This window comes from Festucalex cinctus, chromosome 21 (genome assembly GCF_051991245.1).
Source record: "Festucalex cinctus isolate MCC-2025b chromosome 21, RoL_Fcin_1.0, whole genome shotgun sequence".
Taxonomy (NCBI): Eukaryota; Metazoa; Chordata; class Actinopteri; order Syngnathiformes; family Syngnathidae; genus Festucalex; species Festucalex cinctus.
Window position 1 is genome coordinate 15704462 of NC_135431.1, and position 13823 is coordinate 15718284.

The 13823-nt window shown below is 38.4% G+C and overlaps 1 protein-coding gene across 2 annotated transcripts in view; it reads left to right on the top strand.

Moving 5' to 3' along the window:
- The window catches only part of lama2 (laminin, alpha 2), a 153387-nt gene that overhangs the window by 124631 nt on the left and 14933 nt on the right, over nt 1-13823 (top strand). For both annotated transcript variants that reach the window (XM_077510840.1, XM_077510841.1), the window contains 13 exons: nt 1017-1119; nt 1868-1984; nt 2281-2463; nt 3209-3363; nt 3434-3577; nt 5267-5400; nt 6622-6781; nt 6856-6980; nt 8209-8371; nt 8459-8603; nt 8688-8826; nt 10481-10601; nt 12487-12642. In XM_077510840.1, coding sequence (XP_077366966.1) covers nt 1017-1119; nt 1868-1984; nt 2281-2463; nt 3209-3363; nt 3434-3577; nt 5267-5400; nt 6622-6781; nt 6856-6980; nt 8209-8371; nt 8459-8603; nt 8688-8826; nt 10481-10601; nt 12487-12642 — 1845 coding nt within the window. The remainder of the gene's footprint in view (nt 1-1016; nt 1120-1867; nt 1985-2280; nt 2464-3208; nt 3364-3433; nt 3578-5266; nt 5401-6621; nt 6782-6855; nt 6981-8208; nt 8372-8458; nt 8604-8687; nt 8827-10480; nt 10602-12486; nt 12643-13823) is intronic.

Here is a 13823-nt window from a genome sequence, read left to right on the forward strand (position 1 = left end):
ACTTCCTGTTCAATTTTAGACACTTCCTGTTGATTTAGAGACACTTTGGGGTTACTTCCTGTTCAATTTGGGGCACTTCCTGTTGATTTTAAGGCACTTATGGGTCATTTCCTGTCCAATTTGGGGCACTTCTGGGTCACTTATTGTTCGACTTACTGCTTCATCAGTGCAAGAAAATATCTCAAACGCTTGGAAAATAATGTACCAATGTTATATACAGTGCACGGTAGTCGAGTGGTGAGCACGTCCGCTTCCCAGTTCTGAGGTCTCCGGTTCGAGTCCAGGCTCGGACCTTCCTGGGTGGAGTTTGCATGTTCTCCCCGTGCCCGCGTGGGTCTTCTCCGGGTACTCCGGTCTCCTCCCACATTCCAAAGACATGCATGGCAGGTTAATTGGGCGCTCCGAATTGTCCCTAGGTGTGCGTGTGAGTGTGGATGGTTGTTCGTCTCTGTGTGCCCTGCGATTGGTTGGCAACCAGTCCAGGGTGTCCCCCGCCTACTGCCCAGAGCCAGCTGAGATAGGCGCCAGCAGCCCCCGCGACCCTTGTGAGGAATAAGCGGTCAAGAAAATGGATGGATGGATGTTATATACAGTGGTAAAACGAGTACCGTATATTATGCAGTATTGTTCCATTTTGCTTTGTCTGTTCACTGGATTTTATGAGTCCACTGGGTTCAATTTCATTCAATTTGTCTTTTTTTTTTTTTTTTTTTCCTTTGTGTTCATTGTCCATGCCCAATAACCAGTATAGGACAAAGAATGAGTAAAAATATTTGATGGCAAAGGTGTAGAAATGATGTAAAGGGGTCCTTCCGCCATTTGAAAACCTTTCTGGGAATGTCGTTTAGCAATGCAAAGTGGTCAATCTGACAGCAGAAAGCTGATATGCAGATGACTTCACCTTTGTATGCCGGGTGAAAGCGATTTAATTCATGAGTGGCTCCCAAATCCTGAAGCGTTCTTTGTCACTGATTTTTCTATTTTACTCGTGCGTGCATGTATGCGTGTGCATGTAGGCTTTAGGCCCAGAGATCCCAGTGAAGGAGGAAGCTGAAGGTGCCCTTCAGAAGAGTCTCAAGCTGCTCAACCAGGCTAAGCAACTCCACAATGATGTCAAAGGTATTGTGTGCGTATACTAGGCAATATTAAGCAGAACGGATTTCATAGATGTCCTCATTTAGTCACTAGATCTGCTTCCTTTTTCCACATGAACCCCCAACCATTTTCAATGAAGAAACCAGCTTCGCTCCTGGCAGTTTTATTTTGACTGATTTTGCAGGGCCCACAGAATATTGTGTTCCATTCCTATAAAAGTATGGAACATACCAAAAGAAATATTAGTCTGTTCTTTCATCAGGAAAAAAGCATATTTGTATCTGTTTCCATTTTGCAGAATTAACATCAGAATACAGCAAGGTTTCATCATTATTCACATTCCTGGTGAAAACAATGACAAAAAGAGCTTGTTGCAACATGGCCCTGGCTGATCTCTTATACTCTGCTTCCAACTGCTGGCCATTTTTTGTAATAACTACCATTGCTTTAAGCCACCTATTTTTGTCAGAAGCTGCATCAAAGCTGTCTGTATGCTCTTGTATAAAACAAACGTGTAAATATGTTTTTGGGAGTGAAGGACAACGTATTAAAAACGTTTTTACACATTTTTGGGTTTGAATGACTTAAAGAGTTACAGTAACTCTAGTTTTTGTTTTTTGTTTTTGTTTTTTTTGTTTTTTTTTTGGGGGGGGGGGGGGGGGGTTAAACTCTGTTGCTCACCAAACCAGCAGCACCAATGGAGTCTGAAATTCCTAGATAATAATCATGTGAACAAGTATAAATATCACTTCTGTGTACTTTTACGCTGCAGACAATGCCGCAAGTGTGTCCGGACTGAAGGGCAGAGTCAAATCTGCAAAAGACAGAACCAAAGACCTGCTCAAAGCTATCAATGGAACCATGACAACACTCAACGCGATCCCCAACGGTATGACTGACTGCACAATTATACTGCGTGCGAGTGACAGTGAAATCAATGAGCGCATGAATGGAGCTCACTTGCTCCTCTAAACTCAACTTGACACAAGTTCAGAGGTTGCGCATTCAATATAATAGTCGGATCAAAAGTACACCTCCAAGCTGAAAATGCATGATATTATAATTTTCAAGTTCAGATCACTCTAGACATGATCTCCTTTTTCTTTTCTTCAAATCTTTAGTAGGCAATGGCTTGTTGTCTTTTTGCCAGTCTCGACCGTATATGTAAATATTGTCGTCTGGCAGACACGGCGGCCAAGCTGGCAGTGACAAAGGCTGTGGCCACTGAGGCAAACGCTACGGCCATCGACGTCCTGGAGCGCCTGGCGGCCTTGAACCTTCAGGTCGACGGCATACAGAAGAACTTCAGCCAGCTGGCCCACACGGTCGGCGCCGCCAACCAGATGATCCAGGACCCGGAGAAAAACAGTAAGAAGTCTCGGAATGGCTTGCGACTTGGTCGAACGAGTGAAGCGTTATGTTTGTTTATGTATAAATATTTAAAAAGTCTTAAAAATGAAAAATGCGTTTGTTATGATCAGAGACGACAATAATCTTATAAAAATGTTTTCTCTTTGTTTGTTCTTTACCCCCACAGCTATCAGTATGTATATCTATTTTACATCAATATCAACACTTATGAATGGTGCCCCAATACTACGTTACATTTGCTAATCTGATCTCCAATCAGTCAGTAAATTGAGTGTCACAATTTGCATTCATTTGATTTGAACAAGAGTATTGGCGCACCATCCATTCTTCGTATCAGTGTTTTTCAAGCTATAAAATCACAATAGCTGCTCCTAATAATCATAATAATAATAATAATAATAATGCCTCGGCTCTGCTCCAGCATGAGCTCGATGCACACTGCATGGAACTCTATCCAGTCTGCCTTCATCCAGTGTCCATTCAAATAAATAGTATAGACAAGCTTCTCTTTGAATGCTGAGCTGAGCTACACTAATTGATTGGCTCTTTCTTTTTCTCTCTCTACCTCTCTTGCTCTTTATTTATCTTGTCTTCCTTTTCTATGTTCAATCAATGACTGAGTGATTCAGCTGCTTTCAATATTCCGCCTCTCCCCGTCGCGCACCGCCACCCTCAGCAGTAAAGTTGTGTATGCGATGACGTCGCTGATTCTGTATCAAAAAAAGTACCTCTCTTTAATCAGTCCACGCAGCCGGAGCTAAAGTGAAGGATTTAGAGGACGAAGCTGATAGGCTGCTAGAGAAGCTGAAGCCTATCAAAAAGCTGGAGGACAACTTGCGGCGAAACATCTCGCAAATCAAGGAGCTGATCAACCAAGCCAGGAAACAAGCCAACTCGGTAAGGAACGTCTTGTGAAACCACAACCCGGAATCAGTTCCCATTTGAATGTTTCCACTTTTTGTTTTAGATCAAAGTGTCAGTGTCATCAGGTGGCGACTGTCTGCGTAGTTACCGCCCTGACATTAGAAAGGGCAGGTACAACACCATCATCCTTCACGTCAAGACCACCACGCCCGATAATCTGCTCTTCTACCTCGGCTCTGCCAAATATGTGAGTGCATAGATAGCTGTGCGCAAGGCTTGGGAGATTTATTCTTTACATTTCATTGAATTAGGCTATTACAATGTTTTTATGAAATACACATTACATTTTTTTTTCTGGGGGGTCGGGGGGAGGGTCAAAATGGAGGGCATTTTCATTCATTTCAATGTGGAAAGTTGATTTGAGATAGCAATCATATTCTATGTTTAACACGCCACGATGGATTGTGTAATATTCAGTCAAAAGATTTCTGCGTTGAACAGTACATTACTACAGAAGCATTAAACTAACATTTAAATTAACATTTTTGACTGGCAAATATGTTCGAATGTAATAATATAATGCCACGGCGTAGTGACTTGTGCATGTGCATACCCAGTGGCATTATGGGAAAAAATGAATATCATGCAGCTCAGGCATAATAGTTTGTGTTCACTATGTTTAATTTTTGAACATATTGGTAGAATGTCTGTAAAATGCTAAAAAAAAATGCACAAGTCAATACCCCATAGTATTTAAATGCTATGTTTTTAGCATTTAGCTTTCAAATACATTCAAACGTATTTGTAGTGCTATGTTTTTAGCATTTAGCTTTCAAGTACATTCAATCGTATTTGCAATGTTACGTTTTTAGCATTTAGCTTTCAAGTACGAAACTTCAAACATATATTTGCAATGCTAAGTTTTTAGCATTTAGCCTACAAGTTCGTTCAAACATATTTCCAATGCTAACTTTTTAGCATTTAGCTTTTAAGTACATTCAAACGTATTTGCAATGCTACATTTTTAGCATTTCGGCTAGAAGTATGTTTAAATATAATTGCAATGCTACGTTTTTAGCATTTAGCCTACAAGTATGTTTAAATAGATGTGTTTGCAAGTACGTTTAAAGGTATTTGCCAATCAAAAATTTTACTCCACATTGGCAGCTCCACGCTTCCGTACATTACAGCGAATGTGCATGAACGAGCTCTGAGACTGCTGCTGATGTTGCCAAGAGTTGTTTATAAGCATATGCCTGCTTGCGTGCAGGGGTGTGTGTGTGTGTGTGTTCATTCAAACAAGTCTTGACAATTAACAGCTTTTGGTTGCTATCTGCTTTTAGGTTGATTTCCCCTGAGAAATCAGAGCGTTGCCGCATTTGACTGGGAAGTCTTGAGCACTAATGTGTACGAGCAGTGTGTGTGTGACTCAAATTCTCCATAAGTGAAACATTCCGCATGAATAGGCGTGCTGCACATGTGCGCGCGTTCACACACACCTCTAACATTTCACTAAGAGTGTGTAATGCTGGCTGAAAAGCAACGACGCGGCTCTGTGATCTGCGCTAATGAATAATGGCCATTCCTACGGGGAGTGGGGGCGGGGGGGCAACGATAAGAGGGCGTGTGTGAATGTGTGTCTGCATCTTCAAATTTGTCCCTAATAATCTCTAACTGTGCATAATGCTAAATGAATAATAATGCTGACTGTGACTGTCTCGATGAGAGCATATGCTCCAAAGCCTCTTATTACATTTTTTTTTTTCGCGGCTCATCCATAATAATAATAAAATTAATGAAAATACAAAACTGAGAATATCGGCTTAAAGTTTTTGCGCCTTCACTGACTCAGTTTATGCATTAAGTAATTTACTCTTTTAATTTTAATTTGATGTCAATCAAAATTGATTGTGTTGATCTGTTGTGTGTTTTTCAGGTTGATTTCTTGGCTCTGGAGATGCGCAAGGGCAAAGTGTATTTCCTCTGGGACGTGGGTTCAGGTGTGGGACGAGTGGAATATCCGCTTCTCACCATCCACGACGGCAACTGGCACCGAATAGAAGCTTCTCGGTAAGTGAATCATTTGTATAATCGCAGTGTTTTCTTTTGATGCTTTCCGTGCATTCTACATCAGTACAAACAAACAAGCTCATTATTCTTTCCAGAAGCAGGAACTATTCATGTACATATGCAAATTGGATTTAACGTAGCGATTTAGAAGACATCACAGCAAACAACAAGCGACGTAACCACCCAATTAACCTCATGTTATGCTTTTGTCACATATATAGAGAGATGGTATCGTTAAATTCATGATTGTAGATCAAAGAAAAGTCTATAGAAAAGTCTTTATCGCCCAATATTTATGTTCTGGAGTTGGATCCCAGAAACGCAGACACAAATAAGATTTTAACTCTTTATTTGCATAACATCGAGAGGCGTAGAACAAACTTGACTAGACGAGAAACAACGACAATGTATCAAGAATTATGAGACGCTAAACTGACTTGGGCTGTGGAGGTGCACAGCTAAATAGACACCTCACGGTCATGACCCAAATATAACCCTTGCATGTCCAAGCATAATCCTTACATGACCCTCGTCATGACAGTAAGCATAACCCTTGCATGACGCTAGTCATGACAGTAAGCATAACCCTTGCATGACCCTTGTCATGACGGTAAGCATAACCCTTGCATGACCCTAGTCATGACGGTGAGCATGACCCTTGCCATGACAGTAAGCATAACCCTTGCATGACCCTTGTCATGACGGTAAGCATAACCCTTGCATGACCCTAGTCATGACCATATTGTTTATTATTCAAGTGACTGATGTTGACCTGATGACGCACTCGACCACCTGACAACATCTAGAAATAGAAACGTAAATAAAACCTAAACAACCAGTGGACATCATTTCTGTAATGGGATTACATCGTGCGGCTTGGGAAATCAAGAGTTTCTAGCCAGTGGCTCTTACATAACATAACGCCGTCTTCCACGTGCACATACTTTCAGTGAAGACGGAGATAGTTGCGCACGGGGGTTTCGACGTTCCATTCCACAACTGTTGGGCGACAAATTCAAGGTGGCAGATCAATTTCACTGTACATCTCCGAGGTCCCTCTTGCTGCAAACCTGTCTCCGCGATCACTTTCTCTCATTCATCTTTTTTTTTTTTTTTTTCCTCCTTTCCAGTTCATAAAGGCTGATTTCATGTGACGGAACACACGTAAAGGAAATGCGCACTGGCAAATAAAATTACCTCCTCATTTCTGTCTGTCCGCAGTAACGGATTGAACGGCACCATATTAGTGTACCCACTCGAAGGCCCGAGGGCCGGTGCCGCAGCGACGCCGCACAGCGCAAACTCGCCCGTAACATACACCATCCTGGACGTGGACCAGAACGCTTACCTGTTCGTGGGCGGGATACTCGGCACCATCAAGGTAACGTTCAACCATATGTGTGATTGGGATGACTTTAGTTTAAACTCTTATCATCATCGATGTGGAACTTTTAGAAAGCAGATGCTGTGAGGACAACAACGTTCACAGGCTGCATGGGAGAAACCTTCCTTGATGGTAAACCAATTGGACTTTGGAACTACAGGGACAGGCAGGGAGACTGCAAAGGATGTGTTGTCAGGTATGAAAACACAGAAATCAGAAAATTTTTGTACAATTTTTTTTCTAAGTTTTCAAACTGTTGTTAACATAAAAGTGGATAAAAAATGTTAAACTAATAGAAACATGGCTGCATCTTTTACTCATTGATACAGTAATTTCATAATTCATAAAATTGAGTTAAAATAAAAAGATGTCCTGTACTGTAAAAAAGAGTGTTATGTTGATTTGTGTTGAGGTCATTTTTTCTGCCACTAGATGGCATAATTGTATTTGTAAGATGGTGACAGTGCAGTGCATTTTTCTTTTAATATAAATGGATATTTTACTTATTTAGCCATTTTTGGCATTCAAGCAATTAATATTTTGCCAATAATAAATTTGCTATTTTAATTATTTTTCATAAACACATTTTGCAACTTGCTGTCGACTGAAAATGACATCACAAGGGCTCAGGTCACCAATCACAGCTCAGCTTGTGAATGTCATGACATGACCAAATCTAGAAAACAGGTGAGCTGTGCTTGGTGACCTGAGCCCTTGTGATGTCATTTTCAGTCGACAGCAAGTTGCAAAATGTGTTTTTAAAGGTACTATGGTAATTGTACGTGAAAAATACTGAAAGTATCAAATTAATTATAGACAAAATATTAACTTTTTATTGCTATAATGGGCTAAAGAAGTGAAGTATCCCTTTAAGAGATATCTAATCTTTAACATGAAGTAACTTGTGAAATTCTGCACATTTTTAAAATTGTAAAATACAATTTGACCCCAGTATCCACAAATCTATTTATTATTAATAAATTTATTAGTGCTAAATTTCTGCTAAAAGTAATCATGCGTTTAAAAAAAAAAAAAAAAAAGAGTTGCGTTAAAATACTGGTATATATTTGTTTGTTTATTTTTTATTTTTTCCTGGATTGGTTGCTCTTTTTGCTGGCTAATGCAAAATAGTGAAAATATAACTGAGAAAAAAAAATGTTTTTGTTTTGTTTTTGTTTCTTGTATAGTCTGATTGAGAAAAAAAAAATGTTTTTATGTTTTGTTTTTGTTTCTTGTATAGTCTGATTAGGCAACAAATTAAAATTAATACAGAGCTTGTACTTTACCTGCTGGTTTGATTTCCTCCTTAATCCCTTTTAGGAAGGAAACTAGATGGGTGTAAAGTTCACACAGCCAATCTGGCCATTTCCGTTGTTTGATGTTAAACTGGAATTCATCTTTTTTTTTTCCCCCTTGTTTGTTAGCCCCCAGGCATCAAATGGTGAAGGAACCGTCCAGCTGGACGGGGAAGGCTACGCCGCAGTGGGACGCCCCACAAGATGGAACCCGAATGTTTCCAGCGTTACATTCAAGTTCCGGACATTCGCCTCGGATGCGCTGCTCATGTATCTGGCAACTGATGATACGGTATTGAAGCTACTACGACTACTCAATGAATTCATATTTACACATATTGGTGACAAAATATCTTTTGTCACCTTTTGCTCCCTGTAGAAGGACTTTATGTCCTTGGAGCTAGCAGGTGGCAAGGTGAAGATGAACTTTGATCTGGGGTCAGGCCTCGGCAGCGCCATATCAGCTCACCGTCAAAACGACGGCCGCTGGAAATCTCTCACTATGTCTCGCAACAAGAAGCAAGGTGGAGGAAATTGTTTGTCAAAAAGACTTTCATTTTTTGCTTCTGTTCCATTTATTGGTCGTGTCTTTGAACGTTTTTGTGCAGCCACCGTCACCATCGTGGACATTGACAGCAGCGCTGAAGAGAAGATCGGGGCAACATCTTTGGGCACGGCCACCGGACTGAACCTCAAGGAGAAGCAGAGCATTTATTTCGGAGGCTTGCCTACCATCGGAAACTACAGGTAATGTCTTCCTGTTGTGACACATTGTGCTAGATGACGCCTGATTGGTTACAGTGGAACATCCAAGTTCAAACACACATTCTCAATCTCAACCATCTCACTAGTAAGATAATGAAATCAATTGAAATGATGACTGACAAAGGCACAATGCCCATATTTTACTTTTTCCCAATAATGTTTTTTGTGAATTTTACTTTAACTCTCCTGTTACGTTGTGGGACAAAATGACCAATCCACTTTCAAGTTTTAAAGAATAACAAAAGTTTAAAAAAAAATAATAATAATTTAAAAAAATACAAATTATTATTATTTTTTTTTAAAAGCATCATTTCAACATACTTGCAAAGAAAAACGTTATTGATGAGCTATGACCATTTTTATCTGGATGCTTTTGGAACACTGAAAATATCCCGGGTCCAAACTGACCCAACAAATCCATTTTTTTTTTTTTTTTTTTGCTATGAAATTTCACATCAATAGACTATTAAAATGAAAATTTGGACATATGTGCAATGAAAACAGCTAATACTAAGCCATTAATAAGGTTTATTGGGTTGTTTTGGAATGTTAATAATTCCAGGTCAAACTGACCCATTTTAAGGGTAAAAACAAACAAATTTAGTTTTTTTATGAAATGTCTCGTCGACAGACAATTAAAAGGGTTCACTTTTGACACTCTTTCAATTAAAATGTTTATAAACATAGCATGGGTCAAACTGACCCATCTTAAAGTTGAACTACAAATTAATAGGTTTTTTTGCTGTGAAACTTCAACAGACAAATTAAAATGGTTTCTTTTGATATATTTGCATTGAAATCTGTTCATCATTGGATACAATTCATTACCGGAATGTTTTTGAAAATTAAACAGTGCGGGTCAAACTGACCCATTTCACAGCTAAAGAACTAGTACAAGTATCAGTATTTCATGATGAAACACTAAACATGCCCCGGGTCAAATTGACTATTGATACATTTTGATCCCATCAGGTGAAATGAGTTTTTTTTTGTTTTTTTGTTCAAAGCCTCAATATTGTCTCTTCACGATTTACTGTAATCTTCCACTGATTCCCTCTCAGAACAAATCTAAATACTAATAGCCATTAATGTGAGATTGTGTGCTATTGTCGTGTGTTTTCTTAACATTATGAAATCCAGGTAAAAGAATGCAAGTTTGCATTATACAGCAAGTGTAACTGTAAATTGCTCTCTGCATGAGGCTGGACACATTTTGATGCTGGAATGCCATTGAGCCCACAACTTGTCAACGTGTGCGAGTATGGTCCCTGATGGCTGTTGCTCATCCACACAGTGGCTGGAAATCATTTGTCCTTTCAGCGGCAACAATGTGTAGTTTGTGGCATTTGTCATATTTTCATTATAATAAAGTATTTTTTTCCCTAACACCAAATTGTACAAAAGGTGCATCAGGTCGTTGATGGCTTGAATCCAACACAGTGCATTGAGACCTAATCAATCCTCATTTTTAATAATAACAAGGACAAATGGCAGATTCCGATGGTGCGCACTCTGATAACAGGTCAACGCTGATCACACTCTGCAAAGCGTTGGAGGCTGCCATAATGAAGACATGATCCTATTACATTCGACTTGAAAGCGATTGGAAAGTCTGATGATTGGAATATCTTGACAGGCCAGAGGTCGTGCTGAAACGCTACGTCGGCTGCCTTCGGGAGATTGAAGTATCCCGAACTCCTTATAATCTGCTCAGCAGCTCTGATTACACCGGGGTTACCAAAGGATGTAATGTCGAGGTAAGACTGCTCAATTCCTATTTGAAATCGCATCACTTTCAAGGTATCTGCTTGCAGTTATGTGACGTGACAATCTCTTTTTTTTTTTTTTTTTTCTTGTGGAAGACATTTGAAAAAGACTTTGAATTAAGGCAATTATAAATAACTATTCAAAACAAAATAAACCCCCACTGAGACTGTGAGTCTGTCCTATTGGTACAACTGCCTGGACACCTCTCATAAAAACAGCTGGGTCAAAAATAACCCCATTTGACCCATCTTTGTGGGTCATTTTGCGCAAAACATTGGGTTGTTTTGAAAAACAACAACCCGAAAAAATTCGACACTATTTTCTACACTATTTGGTGAAAAATTGAACAGACCCGCTAACTTGGGTCAATTTGACCCAACCTCGTTGTTTGTTTTATAGATAACAACCCAACAAATTGACCCAAGTTACTGGGTCGGTACAATTTTTGACCCAAATTAGGCTGTTTTTTACCCAGCAGTTTTACGACCTACAAGGTTGCGTCAAACTGACCCAAGTGAGTTATTTTTTACCTAACTATTTTTAAGCTCTTTACTGGGTCAAAAATTGGACTGAGCCACTACAAAAAAACTCAAAGTTGGGTCAAATTGAGCCAAGTAGCGTTTGGTCCCTATTTTTGACCAAAATTTAGTTGTTATTTTTTTTACCGAGATGTTGTAAAGGTATAGCATGCTTGTCTTGAAACCCTAACTTAGGCTAACTTTGAACTTATAATGATGTCTTACAATAGTACTAAAGCCTTGTCTTGAAACCCTAATTTGAAACCCTACACTCTTAAAAACAAGGCTAAAAATAACCTGTTATGGGTCACAAAGGGGCCGACACAACTTTTTAGGTTATTCATTTAATCCAAAAAATGTGTATCCCCAAAGGTTGTCTCAAATGACTAACAAAAAACAACAACATTTTTTTGGTATTGTTTTGGACAAAGATGACACAATATTCTGGAGTTTAGTACACAATAACTTGTTGGGCCAGGACATAGCTAGCTCATGTTAGCACAGATCATAACATTACTTAACTCATTTGCTCCCCAAAACGTATAAATGTGTGCGATTTTAAATGTTTAAAGTGTCCCAAAGACGTAGTTATACGTTTTTTGTTCTTTGTTTTTTTTACGCGAGAGCATACAGAAGACTTTGATGCAGCCTCTCAACTGCAGAGAATGGTTGGAAAAAAAATAATTACACAAACGGTCTGCAGGTGGCACAGCAGAGCAAAGGAGATTAACCAGGGCCATGTTGAAAAAAAGCTCAATTACTCAAAATTCTAAGATTTGTGAATGATGAAACTTAGATATATTGCAATGCTAATTGCTGCAAATTGGAAACAGATAGAAATATACTTTTTTTTTCCTGATGAAAGAAGCAACTTTAACATTTCTTTTGGTAGCTTCCATGTTTTTATAGCAATAGAACACAATATTCTGTGGGCCTTGTAAAATCAGTCAAAATCCAGTAAAACAGCCGTGAGTGAAGGGGGTTGCTTCAGTGAAAATGGCTGCTGGGAGTGAATGAGTTAATAAGTACAACTTTGATAAATAAATTCTAAAACCGAGATGTCCTTTCTGCTTGTTTTCCTACAAGTTAGGCAAATGCACTTGACTGACTCCACAATGGAGTTTTTTTTCAAAGTCATTCAAGGCATTCATCACATTTTCTATTCACTAATGGAATTTACTTATACACTGGAACAGCCATTATGCAAAGGAAGCCATGCTTGCATAGTGTGTATGTTTACATTTTGGGTTCATTCCATTCTCCTTAGGTGTCCTTCTTTTTCCAAGGTTGTCTTTTCGGCTTTGTGACTGTCAATGAACTGAAAGTCCAACATTTTGTCCAACGTGTTGTCCCCTAGAACCTGTACACGGTCAGCTTCTCCAAGCCAGGCTACGTGGAGCTCGCCGGGCTTTCGCTGGCGGTCGGCACCGAGATCAGCCTGTCGTTCAGCACCCTGGAGGACACCGGCACGCTGCTGTTAGCGGTGGGAGGGCCTCCGTCCGTCAGCCGGCAGGTTAGCGGAAAGCTTCTGAATTCTACACCACTGAGAAAATGAAAGACATTTTCTTTGATAGTTTTTATTTCGTTGTGAGTGGGGCTTTTTTGTCTAGTTAGTTTTAGTTTGTAGCTTTGGTATTAGTTTTAGTTCTTTTTTCTTTTTTTGTTTTGTTTATAGAATTCGTTTTATTTTTTTTTTATTTCTTGTATGCAAGATTGAGGGAAAAAAACAAGTATTGTGTAGTAAAAATTCCACATAAATAGTTTTTTTTTTTTGTCTAGTTAATTTTAGGTTTTAGCTTTAGTATTAGTTTTACTTTTTTTTCTTTAATTAGTTTTTAGCTTTCGTATTAGTTTTAGGGTTGTTGTTTTTTTTAGATTGAAATAGTTTTTGTCTTTAGCATTACTTGGGGGTTTTTTGGGGGTATTTCTTGTATGCAAGATGGGGGGGGGGGGGGATTTGTGTAGTAAAAATTCCACATAAATAGTTTAATTTTAATTAGTTTTTAGCTTTAGTATTATTTTTTAATTAGTTTTTAGCTTTAGTGTTAGTTGTAGTTCTTTTTAAAAAGTTTTGTTTTGTTTATAGTATTAGTTTTAGTTTTTTGTTATTTCTTGTATGCAGGATTGGAAAAAAAAAAAAAGTATTGTGTAGTAAAAATTCCACATAGTTTCTTTTGTCTAGTTAATTTTATTTTTTAGCTTTAGTATTAGTTTGTTTTTGTTTTTTAAATTAATTTTTAGCTTTAGTATTGGTTTTAGGTAGTTTTTTTTTTTTTTTAGATTGAAATAGTTTTTAGCTTTAGCATTAGTTTTAGTTTTTTGGGTGGTATTTCTTGTATGCAAGATTGGGGGGGGAAAAGTATTGTGTAGTAAAAATTCCACATAGTTTTTTTTATTTATTTTATTTTAATCTAGTTAATTATAATTAGTTTTTAGCTTTAGTATTGTTGTTTTTTAAATGTTTTTAGCTTTAGTATTAGTTTTAGGGTTTTTTTTAGATGTAAGTTTTTAGGTTTAGCATTAGTTTTAGTTTTTAGGGGGTATTTCTTGTATGCAAGATTGTGGTGGGGGGGGGGGTATTGTGTAGTAAAAAGTCCACATAAATGGTTCGGGTTTTTTGTTTAATTTTAATTAGTTTTTAGCTTTAGCATTAGTTTTAGTTTTTTGCGGTATTTCTTGTATGCAAGATTGGGA